The sequence below is a fragment of the Parasteatoda tepidariorum genome, chromosome 8 (assembly GCF_043381705.1).
Source record: "Parasteatoda tepidariorum isolate YZ-2023 chromosome 8, CAS_Ptep_4.0, whole genome shotgun sequence".
Taxonomy (NCBI): domain Eukaryota; kingdom Metazoa; phylum Arthropoda; class Arachnida; order Araneae; family Theridiidae; genus Parasteatoda; species Parasteatoda tepidariorum.
This window is the reverse complement of record NC_092211.1, coordinates 79,643,423-79,658,788: the sequence shown is the minus strand read 5'-3', so window position 1 is coordinate 79,658,788 and position 15,366 is coordinate 79,643,423. Positions and strand designations below refer to the sequence as shown.

Below are 15,366 nucleotides of genomic sequence, written 5' to 3'. Positions count from 1 at the left end.
TCATTTCAAAGATTTCAGAAAATAAATTGTTTTATTGTTTGAAGTATGCATGGTCTTAAATATGTTTTTTTTTTCTAAAGAAGAAACTTATGTCAATCTTACTTTTTGCTTGCAAATTCTTTTCATACTTTGTTGTTCTTTTAATCAAGTTATTGAGCAAACAATTTAAAACTATTTTATAAATAATAAAGAACTTGTTTTTACAGACAGAATAGATGTCTTATAAAATAGCTTTTTTTAATTGCAATTAGTAAGTATTACCAAAATTAATTACGCATCAATAATGTCAAAAATAATTTGGCGTTTTTCATAAATAATTTGTACCATTTTCTATTAATTTTGCTTTTCAGAACATAGAATTTATTTTCATTTCAATTAGTACTTTATACCAAAATTAATTAAGCACCATTGGTGACTAAATGAGTTTTATTTTTTACGTTTCTCTTAAACAAGTGAGTACCACATCCAACATGTTTTCTTTCTTAAACGCAGCTCTATTTATAAATTTGTACGTATTACCAAAATAAATTAAGCGTCATTAAAGTCAATATTTATATAGCTATTTTTTTCGGATCCCCTTACAGAGTAGGTATCTCTTATCCATTAATTTTGCTTTCCAGAACATTGCTCCTTTTTTTAAATTAAATAATTATCCATTAACAAATTTAATCAAGTAATTTCGGCATCTGTTAGAGTAAGCGATTTTCCAAGTTTCTCCATTACGAAATAGTACTATTTTGCTATTACTTTGATTTTCAATACATAACTTATTATTTTTTAATTCAGTTATTGTTGATTTTAAATTATTTAGTTTTATAGATAACTATCGACAAAATAAACCCGTGGTGTCAACCAATTTTAGAAATAATAATTTGGCGGCGTAATCTGCTAATGCTATCATTTTCCTGCTGAGTATTGAGTTTATCTAACATGAGGAATAAAAAATAAATAAATAATAAAAACACGTGCGAAAAGCATTTTTAATGACAGCTTCAATCTGGCAGACATCATAGATGTAATTTTTAAAAAATATCAAAGAAGGAAAATGTTTACCATCTTATTTTATTAATGGTGAATTGTTTTTTATTAATGGTGAGTTGTCATTTTTAATATTGGTGAGCTCATTTTTATTAATGGTGAGCCAATGAAAAAAATCCGTTTTTCAAACGGCTATACTGAACAGATAAATTGAAAATTTCGAAGCAAATTTTAAGTTTGGGGGCTAAGTTTAAGCCTCGCAAACTCATTTCATTTTATTATTATAAATATAACAATAAATTGATATCGACCCAACATTATTATTATATCATTTTCATATTAATATTAATTTTTTATCACATTAATATTATTTTATTATCATATTAACATTATATTATTATTAAATTATTATTACATAATTATTACGTTAGTATCATATTATTTTATTATTACATTAATATTATATTATCATTAAATTATTATTAAATTATTATTATATTATCATTAGATTATTATTAAATTATTATTATATTATCATTAGATTATTATTAAATTATTATTATATTATTATTATATTGTTCACCAAATTTTGCTAAGTACTTGTTATGTCCTTATTTTATTTTAATGTTTTCTTGAATTAGCAAGCCACTGAAAATACCTTCTTAGTAAAAGTTCTTTCTAAAAAGAATTATAATTTAAAAGATTTCAAGAGTTCATAAAATGTAGAAATATTGTAGAACTAAATTGAAAAAAAAAATTAATTTGAAATATCTAAGAGTCAATTTAAAATTATTTTATACTTATTNAGTGTTACCAAAATTAATTACGCATCAATTATGTCAAAAATAATTTGGTGTTTTTCATAAATGATTTTTACCATTTTTCTATTAATTTTGCTTTTCAGAACATAGTATTTTTCATTTCAATTAGTACTTTATACCAAAATTAACTAAGCACCATTGGTGACTAAATAAGTTTTATTTTTTACGTTTCTCTTAAACAAGTGAGTACCACATTTCCAACAGTTTTTCTTCCTTAAACGCAGCTCTATTTATAAATTTGCAAGTATTACCAAAATAAATTAAGCGTCATTAAAGTTAATATTTATATAGCTATTTTTTTCGGATCCTCTTACAGAGTAGGTATCTTTTATCCACTAAATTTGCTTTCCAGAACATTGCTCCTTTTTTAAATTAAATAATTATCCACTAAGAAATTTAATCAAGTAATTTCGGCATCTGTCAGAGTAAGCGATTTTCCAAGTTTCTCCATTACGAAATAGTACTATTTTGCTATTATTTTGATTTTCAATACATAACTTATTATTTTTTATTTCAGTTATTGTTGATTTTAAATTATTTAGTTTTATAGATAACTATAGACAAAATAAACCCGTGGTTTCAACCAATTTTAGAAATAATAATTTGGCGACGTAATCCGCTAATGCTATCATGTTCATGCTGAGCATTGAGTTTATCTAACACGAGGAATAAAAAATAATTAAATAATAAAAACACGTGCGAAAAGCATTTTTAACGAGAGCTTCAATCTGGCAGACATCATAGATGTAATTTTTAAAAAATATTAAAGAAAGAAAATGTTTACCATCTCATTTTATTAATGGTGAGTTGTCATTTTTAATAATGGTGAGCTCATTTTTATTAATGGTGAGCCAATGAAAAAATTCCGTCTTTCAAACGGCTATACTGAACAGACAAATTGAAAATTTCGAAAAAAATTTTAAGTTTGGGGGCTAAGTTTAAGCCTCGCAAACTCATTTCATTTTATTATTATAAATATAACAATAAATTGATATCGACCCAATATTATTATTATATAATTTTCATATTAATATTAATTTATCACATTAATATTATATTGTTATCATATTAACATTATATTATTATTAAATTATTATTACATTATTATCATATTAATATTATATTATTATTACATTAATATTATATTATCATTAAATTATTATTAAATCATTATTATATTATTATTATATTATTGACAAAATTTTGTTAAGTACTTGTTTTGTCCTTATTTTATTTTTATTTTATTTTAACAGTAAATGTTTTCTTGAATTAGCAAGTCACTGAAAATACCTTCTTATTAAAAGTTCTTTCTAAAAAGAATTATAATTTAATAGATTTCAAGAGTTCATAAAATGTAGAAATATTGTAGAACTAAATTGAAAAAAAATACTAATTTGAAATATCAAAGAGTCAATTTAAAATTATTTTATACTTATTTAATTTCAAACGCATTTATTTATATCAATTATTACAAAATCGCTTGATGAAGTCTTATGATCGAATATCATTTAAGAAGAACTTGCTAAATTTAAATCAATTAAAAAAAACTTTAAATATTTCTTGTTTAATATTGTATATTATTAACATATTAAACATGGTACATTATGACAATAATATGATGTATTATATTTGGTTAAGAATATAAAACAGCTTCCAAATGTTTTGAATCTCTGAATGACGTTATTTGCAGTGAAGAAATGGATTTTTGTGATTCTATATATTTTTAAGATGGTTTTTTTCATCATATTCCAAACATATAGAAATATATCTTTTGGATATATGTTTGTATGAATTTGGAAACACAATAATTTTATACTCACACTTTTGGAAACATATAAAAATGCTTTTTAAAAGGTATTAGAAAAATATATTTTATATATATTTTTAATTAAATGTTCAACTAACCTTTAAAATTAACCATAGTATGTCTTGTAGCTCTTAAATATGAGTCTCAATCTTTTTAAAATCAGAAAGGTATGTTGCATTTGGTTGTATATTTTTTTCTTCAAAAATTTCAGTAAAAATAGCTTTATTTTACATTTGGCTGTATTTTTTTTCTTCAAAAAATTCAGTAAAAATAGCTTTTTCTTTCACTTTAAAGCCCATTTAAGTTAAGCGTTTTGTTACAAGTTTCTTTTTTGTATAAACTCTTTCATCTAAACATATTTACTTTTGGAATTTTCTTTGCTGTCTGGATCGGTAAGAAGTGTGTATAACACTCAAATATCCTTAGATAGTTCAAAATGGGGAATACTTTTATTGCCTTTTCTTTTTACGTTTCTAGAATAAATAAAAAAAAGAAGAAACTTTAAACTTTAGAAATTTCTTTCAACAAAAGCAGTTTATTTTAAAATAAAAATTTATTTTATTTTGTAACTAGAATATTTTCCATTGAAAAAGTACTAATAGAGAGTAAACAACAAAATCATTTATGCATACTTATTATAAAAAGCATGGAAAAAAATAAATAAATAATTAAAGATTGCCCAGGGAAGTCATTTTGACTGCTTTTTAATTTCAATTTGAAAAGCAATGATGACACAATTTTTTAGAATTTTGTGACTTTCTGTGCAACATATAATTTTTTTTATTATTAATATTTGCTAATAGCTTGTTATATAACTGTGAATAATATAAAAAATATTAAAGATTAATTTTAAACAAATTTCTTTACACATTAGTTATTTTTTCACAATCCAGTCCTTTTGACTGCGTTTGGGCAATATAGGTATCTCAGTCTTTCTAGAGTTAAATTCGTGTTATTTTTAAGAAAATCATAATCTATAAACAGCAAAAAATTATATATTTTTGTCAACTTGATAGCTTTATGGGTATTGCCGGTCTTTATAATTGAACACATTTTTTTAAAGAGTAAACTGCATTTTTTATAAATGGAGAATACAATGCAAAAATGTACGCATGATTTGTATAAGTCTTAGCAAACTTTAAATTGCTTGTTTTTGCTTGATTTACGCTCTAGTTTATTTTCCACGCAAGATGGCAATCATTTGTGATTTTGCTATTGATAGAGTTTAATCACCTGAAATTTTGTTTTTTTAATAGAGTTTAATCACCTAAGATGATACAGTTCAATCATCCTGAGATTTTGTGTTCTGGAGATTTTAGTCACATGATGCTCAGTTTTCAGAGATTTTAATCACCGCAGATTTTGTTCAGAGATAATTCTTTTTTTTTTTCAAAGTTTAGATCCAAGAGATTTTAATCACTTGAGAATCAGTTCATGAGAATTTTAAACACTTAAAAATTTTGAACCCTTCTATGAGATCCTTCCTTCCGTGAAAGATTCCTATAGCACTGTTAATAAATTTTACAGGGTTTTTGAATTTCTAAAAAAAATTCTTAACTTTTTAATAAAATTCTCGTCATTTCATCTTTTTTAAGTTTATAATTATGCCATTTAAGCTTTAAGATGTAAGTTATTTGATTATTAAAAATATAACTTTTATATTCTAATTTTACTGATTGTAATAAATTACTACATTTAATTGTATTGATATCCATTATAGAGATATCTCTTTACTGTCTGAAATGTATTTAATCTGTTTGAAAACAAAAGCATAAGGAAACTGAAACGAGATTATTTAATTTTCATTTCCAAGGAGAATTGATATAAGGACTTATTTGCGTTACGTTATTTGATATGTTACGAGCGTCATCCAACATTTTTCGACACTCGATTTACTAAATAATGCTTAGTATTGATACTTGATATTGCGAATTAATAAGTTCTTAAATGAATAAGGGAGAAAATGAAGGAAACTGATGATTATGGTTAGGGATGAGTTTATATATAATGGGAGAAAAATGTTATGAACTCCTAAATTGAGGTAAGGCTAAGGACGACCATAATAGTTTTGCATTCTTTTATTATTCTTTACGTTTCGTTTTCGTAAAACCTTTTTTAAAATGCCTTGTGTCAGAATTTTTTCTAGCTAGCTGCGTCAGAACTCTCCATCGCTAATATCTTTCTGCAAGATACTTTTAATAATTACAAACATATACGTTACTCATTTAGAATAGCAAATGCACTGAGTTTACAAAAAAAGGGAAAAGAAACTACAATTTTTTTTCAATCGATCATGTAATGATTTTTTTATTCTAATATTATGTGTAAATTTCTGCGGAAAAGAAAAGTAATGAGGAGTCACAATACTTTTATTTTGAATTTATACATGGCATTACATTTTAACTGTCACAGATAGCTTTAGTTAAAAAAAAATTATTTCACATACTTGTGTGAGAAACTTTTTGTAATATTTCGTTATAAATTTAAATTTTAAAAATAAGTAGTGAAATTTAATGAAAAATAACATAGTGTGTATTTATTTCATTACTGCTAATTTTGCGTTAAAAACAAGAAAAAATAACTTATTTGACAAAGTTTTAGTGTAAGTAATATTTATGGAATTAATATTTTAGTATCTATAAATTCCTTGAAAACAAAATTATAGAATGAATAATTTTCAAGAGAAGAAAGTTGTTTTTTAATAACTTTCTTTAAAAAAAAATTTCTTTTAAAAATGTTTAAGTTAAAATAATTTCCATAAAACAAAGTTATCGTATAAATAATTTCATGTGTAGTTTTAGTATAAGTAATTTCTACGAATTTCAAATTTTTAATACCAATAAATTTCTTGAAAATAAAATTTTAGGATGAATAATTTTCAAGAGACTGTATTGTTTTTTATAAAAATAATATAAACAAAGTTTATATCTGGAATATGAAAATAAATTAATAAAAGTAATTTTCATAAAAATGAAGTTCGAAACCAGTTCTAACTTCGAGAAACCGGAAACTACGAAAAAGACTATGGATTATTGAGCTGATATTTTTCCCTTTTAAATTAGCGTTTATCCCTAACTAATGAAAATTTACCAAAATTGACGTGACGACAAAAACGAAACCTTTCTAACTGAAATAGATTGACTGACTAATCAAGATTTGATTGGATTTCGTGTACGTAATGATCAAGATAGGGAAACAGAACTTGATTGAAACAATCTCGAATCCTCTGTTCATCCATTAGATTGGCTGTATTTCAACGCGTGAATGTAGACTTTAGAATTATTTCTTGGCAACGTTGTTGGCGCATTACGATAATAAATTGGCGAAATGAACTTCAACATCCCTATGGACAGCTTAGCTAGATTAGAGCCGGAGTAATAACAACTAGTCAGTTTGATTCACTAATTTAGCGTTAATTAATGAACGACCTCTCTTGTACTGGATGTCACTAAAATGTACAGTTTATAGAATTTAATATGAACTGGTTAATTACTAAGACTGTAATTGAAATTGTCCAACTTACAAAATATCTATTTCAAAGCGCAAATTGTCTTTACTCTAGTTAGAACTTTGTAGGCTTTATGTGAAATTTAATTATAAAACTGTAGAACTTTATATAATTGGACTTTAAATTGAAATTTTGATTGGCTTGGTCATATTAACTCTTTGAAACAGTTTTTTGTAAATTAAATAGTTTTACTTGTTCTCTTGTTTTCATAGATTTAATCTGTTCTTTTGTTGCAAAAGTTACTATAGTTTAAAACTATGAAACAAATTGCATCATGGGGATTATCATTTCTCAGATATTAATGAACCAATACAATATACAAAAATATAAGTAGTGTATGCAGAAATACTCTCGTATATTTCGGTGACAACGTTAATTAAACAAAAGATTTAAAAATCGAAAATTTGAATATAGCTCTTTTAACAGCTGTAGTATGTTATACCGTCAACGGTTCAATAAATGAAGTTCAAAGATGAGGACACGATGACCAGTTTAGCCTTAGCTATTATAGTTTTTAATGATAATTACAGGATTAAAATGCTTGTAATAATAATTAATTATTTGGGATTCAATAAAATAAAATAATAAATCAAATATTTGGGAATACAATAAATTAAATATTTGGGAATCAACTGACCAACGGAATTCTTAAAATCATTAAATTAAAGTCCATTAAATTTACAATAAATGTATAAAACATTTATTGCCACTTTTTTTAATTTTTTTCCAAACTGTCGAAATCCTAAAAGTATATACATGAGTTTACAAATCCTCTTTTAGAAATGTTGATATAGATAATATATACACAACAGTTGGTGTAGATTACTATTTGAAGTTAATTTTAAAAACAGGATTAAAATCATAATAATTTTTTAAAATCATAATAATTTTTAGTTAAAAATAAATTTCGATGCTCAGAATAATAAATAGTTCTACACTGAAATAAAAAGTTAACCGTTACAGTTATTGAGAAGAGAAATATATTTGTATTCGTTCTGCATGAAATTGAATTAAAATTAACTGATTTAAATTATTTAACCCCTTGGGGACGGGTGATTCAGANTCTTTGATATATATAATATATACACAACAGTTGGTGTAGATTACTATTTGAAGTTAATTTTAAAAACAGGATTAAAATCATAATAATTTTTGAAAATCATAATAATTTTTAGTTTAAAATAAATTTCGATGCTCAGTTGTCTTGAATAATAAATAGTTCTACACTGAAATAAAAAGTTAACCGTTGCAGTTATTGAGAAGAGAAATATATTTGTATTCCTTCTGCATGAAATTGAAATAAAATTAACTGATTTAAATTATTTAAAAAGGATCGAGGAATAAATAAAAATGATTAAATTCACAAATTAAAGGAAATTCAAGAGCTGGGAAATAGGCAATGCCTATAATGGCGCCTCAAAAAAAAGGATTACTCTGAATAACTTTTGATCTGATGATTGGATCTTCACGTTCTAGGACTCAATCTTAGTGGTTCGGTAGAGTACCTCAAATATTCTAATTAATTAGTGCAGACAATATTTTATGTTATGAAATCAGACAAAAAAAACGTACTTTTCCTTCGTACCTTCGTACGTTCACGTACCTTCACGGATACTTAGTAAAAACGTACCTTCACGGATACTTAGTAAACATACCTTTTTACCGACGGATTCGGATTTCTGACCCCCAAAATATAGGGGGTAGCAGCAATCTGGGAACTATGGCCCCTGTAGTTTGGTCTGGAAAGCAATCCAAAGTTCGGACCCCTTAATGTTAATTTTACTTTTTGTGTATTTTATCATATTTCAGGAACGTTTTAGGAAAAATTGAACAGTTTTTGCACACAATTATAAAGAAAAATTCGCTTATTTCATCCATTGGCGGTTTATCAAATTCGCGAAACTGGGAGAATGTTTCTCCCCAATACACCACTTTTCTATCTAATAATATTAGAAAACCGGTTTTGCTGTGCTGAGAGGAGTGCAGGTAAAAATACGATTTTTTACGTGCAGAACCGTCAGGGGGTTAAAGATGATTCCAAGCAAGAAATAAAATTTAGTACATATTTATTATTTCTTGTTATTATATTTAATAATAGTCGAAAAAATTGAATTGTAAGGTATGTAAGTTTTTACTTAATTTTAAAGTATGTAATTGTATGTATAAAAATTGATTATTTTTTGAGCGAAATCTGTTAAATAGTTCATGAGAAATCGGATTTTAACTATACGACTTCTTTAAATTTCGATTATTATTTCCCTTCGATTATTATTATCCGACAAACATACTAACATACTATAAAATATTTAATTGATTTCATGTTTAACTTTTGAGGCACAAAAAGTTAGTTTCCTTTGAGTTTGGAACAGTATAACCGCATTTGACTCGTATCCCAATTGGTTCAAAGTTGCATATGGCTTACAGTAATCCAATGTTTTAAGTTTGAATAGCAAATGTTTTTCATTAAGAAGAAGGTTCAATTGGAGGTTAATATATTGATATTTTGTTAAATTTCAGATGAAGATAACCAGCAAACATGTCCACCCAATCAACTGAAATGCGTCAACAGCAGATGTGTGTCAGAGTCTTATATATGTGACGGTGACAATGATTGTGGGGACTGGACAGATGAAAGCAAATGTCGTAAGTTTATTCATTTCATCCATTTATTGCATTAACTAACTTTATTTTGAATGTAAGAATAATTGATTATTTCTAATATAAGTCCATGGGAAGTAGTCATTAGCTTAAAACTTTGCCAATGGGATAAATTACCTGATATTTGAAAAAGTTAGTCACAGTTCAAATTTTGTATCCTCTCTCTATGCTATGACATATTCTTTGGATTTTATTTAAATGTTTTTAGGTGTCAGAAAAACATTGCACTCCCTATTAAATCTATTACAGTTTAAGTTTAAATACTGTGAGTACACTGACACAGATCTCTGTTTTATAAACATGAGAAATATTAATCGTGCACAAGGCGATATAAAAAAAAAATAATTTTGTTATTTGGCATTTTGCTACTCATAACCCAGTAAGCTATCTATGTGTATATCATAGATAATGTAACATTATCTTTGATTTAAAGGAATTATTTTTTCAAAAGTATTTGCAAATAATACTTCTCTTCTCTAGATGTACAGTAAATCATTTATATTTATTTGTATGTTTTAAAATATTCTGTATATAAAAATGAAAGTAATAAATAAATATAAAATACGTTATGCTTTTATATCTTTTTCCAAACTTATGCTTATTTTTTTCTGAAATATATTTTAAATATTTACCATAAATATTTCTGGAATTTACTCCATACTATCGTTTACCTGGATTAGAAAACCATAGAGGACTTTTTAGAGAAATATATATTTTTTAAATTTGAACTAATTTGACTACTTATAAATTTAAAATTTTTTTTAGTGTAAAAGTCGAAAATTAAATAAATACGGAATGTACACGGCTTTACTGAAATAAATGCAAATATAAGTGTACCAATTGTTGGGGTTTTTTAAGAAAATCTAGATTCCTTTTTTAATTCGCTTGTTAGTAACTTTTTTAATTTTCACCCCATTTACTTAATTTAAAATCAAACGTTACTAGGGTGCGTTTTATTATATTCTCATATAATCTATTGGATTGTTTTAAAGACTAGATTTAACTAAATGACATAAACCCTGATATTGAATCGCTTTTAATGAAAACTATTTCATGAAAAGTGATACGTGATACCATTATGCATGCAGGGCCCACGCTAAGCATTCACCACCTAGCCAAATGCAATGAAATCGTAAATTTAACGAATGAAATTGTGTTTCGTCGGAAGTATTGGCGGATGATTTTTCCACTGGAAAGAAAAATATATATTTAACTCAATCCTCAAAATTACGTCAAAATGAATTTTTCCAAACAAATTAGTAATTTTCGGTAGATGCGCAGCATAACCAATTAGAATTGAGTCCAAATAATATCAGCCTGAAACAAACTACCGTAAAATATAGATAAAGCATCGTTGTATAATTCTATAGAGAAAAAATAATCATAAATTGTTAAGATTTGCATTTGGCGAAGAATTTCAAAAATTAGAGAATACTTTTGATATTTGGCTAATTTACTGGCTAATAATTTGAAATTCTTAGAGCTGACAATGCGATATATGATATTCCGTGATACACGGTGCTTTTAAAAAAATTTATGTCATTATAATATACATGATAGCTGTTAAAACTTGAAAAAAAATTTGAAATAGTTTCAAAACCACTTTTATAATTTTTATTTTAAATGCCAAAGACACACATATATATATTTTTGTATATTTTGCTTCATTCACTATTTTAAATATACTTCAAATAAAATAAAATAATGTAAAATAACTAAATATATGTTTTTCTTTCGTTGTCTATAAATTTTCTTAGGGAAAATTTTGTCTTTTGAAAATTACTGTACGGCACTCTTTATTGAGATATGTTTAATCTAATATTTATATTAATATTACTTAAATATTACGCTTTTAAAAGCTTATAAAAAGGTTTAAATTATATCGGCAGAAATTCAATCGAGTTCACAATATTTTTTTAACGTTCAAAACAACACATTTAATAATAAATGAGAGTTTCTATTTTAATCAGAATTTTTAATATGAAATAGTTTTTTCGCAAAATTATTTTAATTTTCAACTATAATAAAAAAGAACTTTTATGCAGTTTATGAGTAATAAAAACATATTTTGAGACACAAAATTCTTAATATAAGATAATGTAAAATGAAATAATGTAAAATGAAATAATGTAAAATGAAATAATGTAAAATGAAATAATGTAAAATGAAATAATGTAAAATGAAATAATGTAAAATGAAATAATGTAAAATGAAATAATGTAAAATAATTAAATATGTTTTTCTTTTGTGGTCTATAAATTTCTTATTGAAGCAATCATTTGTTGACAGTTACTGTATGACGTTCTTTATTAAGTTATTTTCAATCTAATATTAATATTAATATTATTTAAATATTATGCATTTAAAAACTTATTGAAAGGTTAAATTATATTTTAGGATATAAATTTCTTGAATAAATAACAGTAGCGAAGAAAATTATTTAAAATAAATTAACAGTGCTGCAAAATATAAATAAATAAAAAAAAATTAAAAAAAAACATTAAAACAAAAATAGCAAAACATTAAATAGCAAAATGACATATCTAGAATATTCCTTTTGAATTAAGAAATAAAAGACAGTTCGTAAATGTCATAATTAAACAAAAAGAAAGTGTCTTGATGTCGAAATAATTCTCCCACCATAAATAGGATAAAAATTCTACACAACCGCGGGTTTTTTTTTCTTTCCATTACGGAAATATTGGAGATTTTATTTTCTTTACGAACAAAAGACGTTAAATTTATTTTTCTGAGGCTTTTAATAGTTCTGCACGTTCAATTAATTTCAGCTTGAGTTTCCACTGGCGAAAAAAGTAATCAATGATTCACACATTCGTTTTTATTATTTCTTTCTTATCTCTCTTATCAAAAACAATTTAAATTTAATCTCTATGTTTTATTATGATACTTTGTAACACATTTTCTGTTTTGTCGATAAACATAAACGAAAAGTGGGAAAGCAAAACGTGTTTATGTCACGGAGCTTAGCATGAAATATTGCAAAACGAAGACCATTAGCGCGAAAAAAGAATAAAACATCGACTCGGAATTCGAAATTTAAGTTTTTCGATCCGACCTTTTGCAATACTTTTTTGCTGAAGTTTAGAGTTTCGCAATTGGAAAAATAAAAGTACATCGAATCAATAAAATCCTACTTCGAACAAAAATTTTCGCGTTATTATTTTTGGAAATAGGGAGAAATAATAATATGACTGGCATGAAGAAAAAAAAATGGTGCAAGAAAAAATTTCATTCGTCGAAGTTTATGGCAAAACATACTTCGCACGTCAATTTAAAGTTCATTTTACTAACATATTGCGTTTTATTTCTCTGGTTTTGTTTCGATTTTCTGGAAAACTACAACTTTATATGTTCGTAAAAATGTAAATTGTTTCTTAAAAGAAAAAAAAATGGCGAAAGATCAATTTTCATTTCTCTGCCTCTTAAATTCCTAAGCCAGTCGAAAAGAAGTTCAAATTAGTTACAGATTCAAAAAACATGTTTTTTTAATGTCCTTTTTTAACGATTTTTTGAATATAGTGCGTATAAATTTATGATGTCTGCATTTAAGTTAGAGAGGGGAATGGAGATTTGTTGCAACGTGTTGGAATTTAATAAAGTATTTTTTCTGTTTAGAGTTGTTAGACATTATTAGTAGTGATTTTTTTAATCGATTATATTTTTATCGATTTTACATTCGATTAAGACTGTAAAATGTATTTACTTGAAGTGCAAAATTGAAAGTATTTGCTGAAATTTGGATAAAACTGAAAATTCTAAGGGGTTTTGCACAAATGTTATCTTGTATCTTAAGACAAAATTAAGTAACACATGATAATACCTCGCGATAAACGCTCATACATAGAAATATCATTGTATAGGGAAAGAAAACATGCAAAGGAAAAGATACTTTTCTGAGAATTATTTCCAACAAAACCGGTGCCGTTTTTAATAAATCTTGTTTAATAATATAGAATAAAATTGGTGGAAAACTCCTTACATTTCGAACTATCTTTTAAAAAGTAAGAAAACTACTTAGAAAATTACTTGAAACTTTTGAAATTTTTAAGATATTCAAATCAGACTTTTTTAATTAATTGCCAAATATTATTCACTACAAAATTAAGAAAAAAAGTTAACATTTTTCCCGTGAATTTCACAATATAAAAGAACTAATTTAATTACTCATATTTCATTGCGCAGTTTTAGTCAAATGTTTCTCAAATTTAAAAAAAAATTGTTGCTCATTTTAAATTGCTCCAAAAATTTTGTTTAATTTTATTGAATATTTTTAAAGTTATAAAAAAACCTAAGACGAAAAAAATTTTTTTTTAATAAAAATCTCGAAATCTCCATAAACAATTAAGCTAGACATACGAAATTTTTTGCACTTATTACAAATAATATTTAAAATTTTCGTTGCAAGTTACAATAATTTTGCTATATTGTTTAACATAGTGTGATCAAAAACACAATTTTCCGTTTGTAATTTATTGTCGGTCGCTCAAACTTCTTAAAGCTTTAAACTTTAACGATATATATGAGAAATTGCATAATCTAAACACTTCTGAAGTAATAGAAGAGTCTTTAAGTATTTTTTGAAAAATATGAGAAATTGTATGAGCTTAGAAGTTTTTCCAATATTTTGCCCACTCCCTGTAAATTTTAGTAGCTACTGAAGGACAAAAAGAAATCTGATTTTAGTCTTTTTTATCTTTTTTCTAATAAGTAGGGAAAAAAAGATTTTATTCGATATTGAATAAGTAACAAATTTAAAGTAACAGTGTTTGCGAACTTGTGAATAGCGGTGCACTTTTTCTCTACCACCGATCCACGACCCGGCGGTTAAAAAGCAATGCTCTAAGGTATCATGACAAAATTACCAAATTTTAATATACTGTATAATACCATATCGTAGTGTTAATTTAGCAAAATGTTTAGCAAAGAGCTTGGGTAAAAAATCTTTTTAGTGTTTTCATAGAGCCAGAAACAGGTAAATTTTACCATATTCTGGTAGTTTTGACCATATCTAGTGATACATATACATTTTTAAGTAAAGGAAGATTATTAAAAAGAACGTTAAATTTCATCAGGCAATCAAGCTGGCTTCGAATTTTTTAATTTTTCCCCCTTATTAATAATTCGAAGGATTTCGATACCTTTCCCCCCCCCCTCTTTTCCTTGACTTGTTGACTGGGTATGATGAATCATTTCGTCAGAAACAAACTATTACTACAATGGTTATTATGACATTTTTCGTCAAGGAAATTGCTTTATATGTGATGTTATTACTCACATCTTTGAACAAAGAAATCCCTATTTTGAAGCGAAAATCCCCAATGTCTGTTTCTTGAACTAAGATTTTTCCCCGGTTAATAGGTTTAATATCAATTTACGATTTCTAACGTGCATGGAATTTTCATTTCATTGTCAGCAATAATTCTAAATATAACTATTAAGAGTTTAGATTACGTATCAATCACACTCAATTTGTAAAATTTATTACATGTATTCATATTGTTCATTAGTAAATTTTATTCTTCATGGGATTCTTAACAGAAATTCTTTACCATTTATTTTAAAAATTTTAAAGT

General features: G+C 25.4%; 1 protein-coding gene across 1 annotated transcript in view; it reads left to right on the top strand.

Moving 5' to 3' along the window:
• The window catches only part of LOC122271649 (low-density lipoprotein receptor-related protein 4), a 397,919-nt gene that overhangs the window by 211,949 nt on the left and 170,604 nt on the right, over positions 1 to 15,366 (top strand). Inside the window, exon 6 of the mRNA XM_043053650.2 lies at positions 9,632 to 9,757. Coding sequence (XP_042909584.1) covers positions 9,632 to 9,757 — 126 coding nt within the window. The remainder of the gene's footprint in view (positions 1 to 9,631; positions 9,758 to 15,366) is intronic.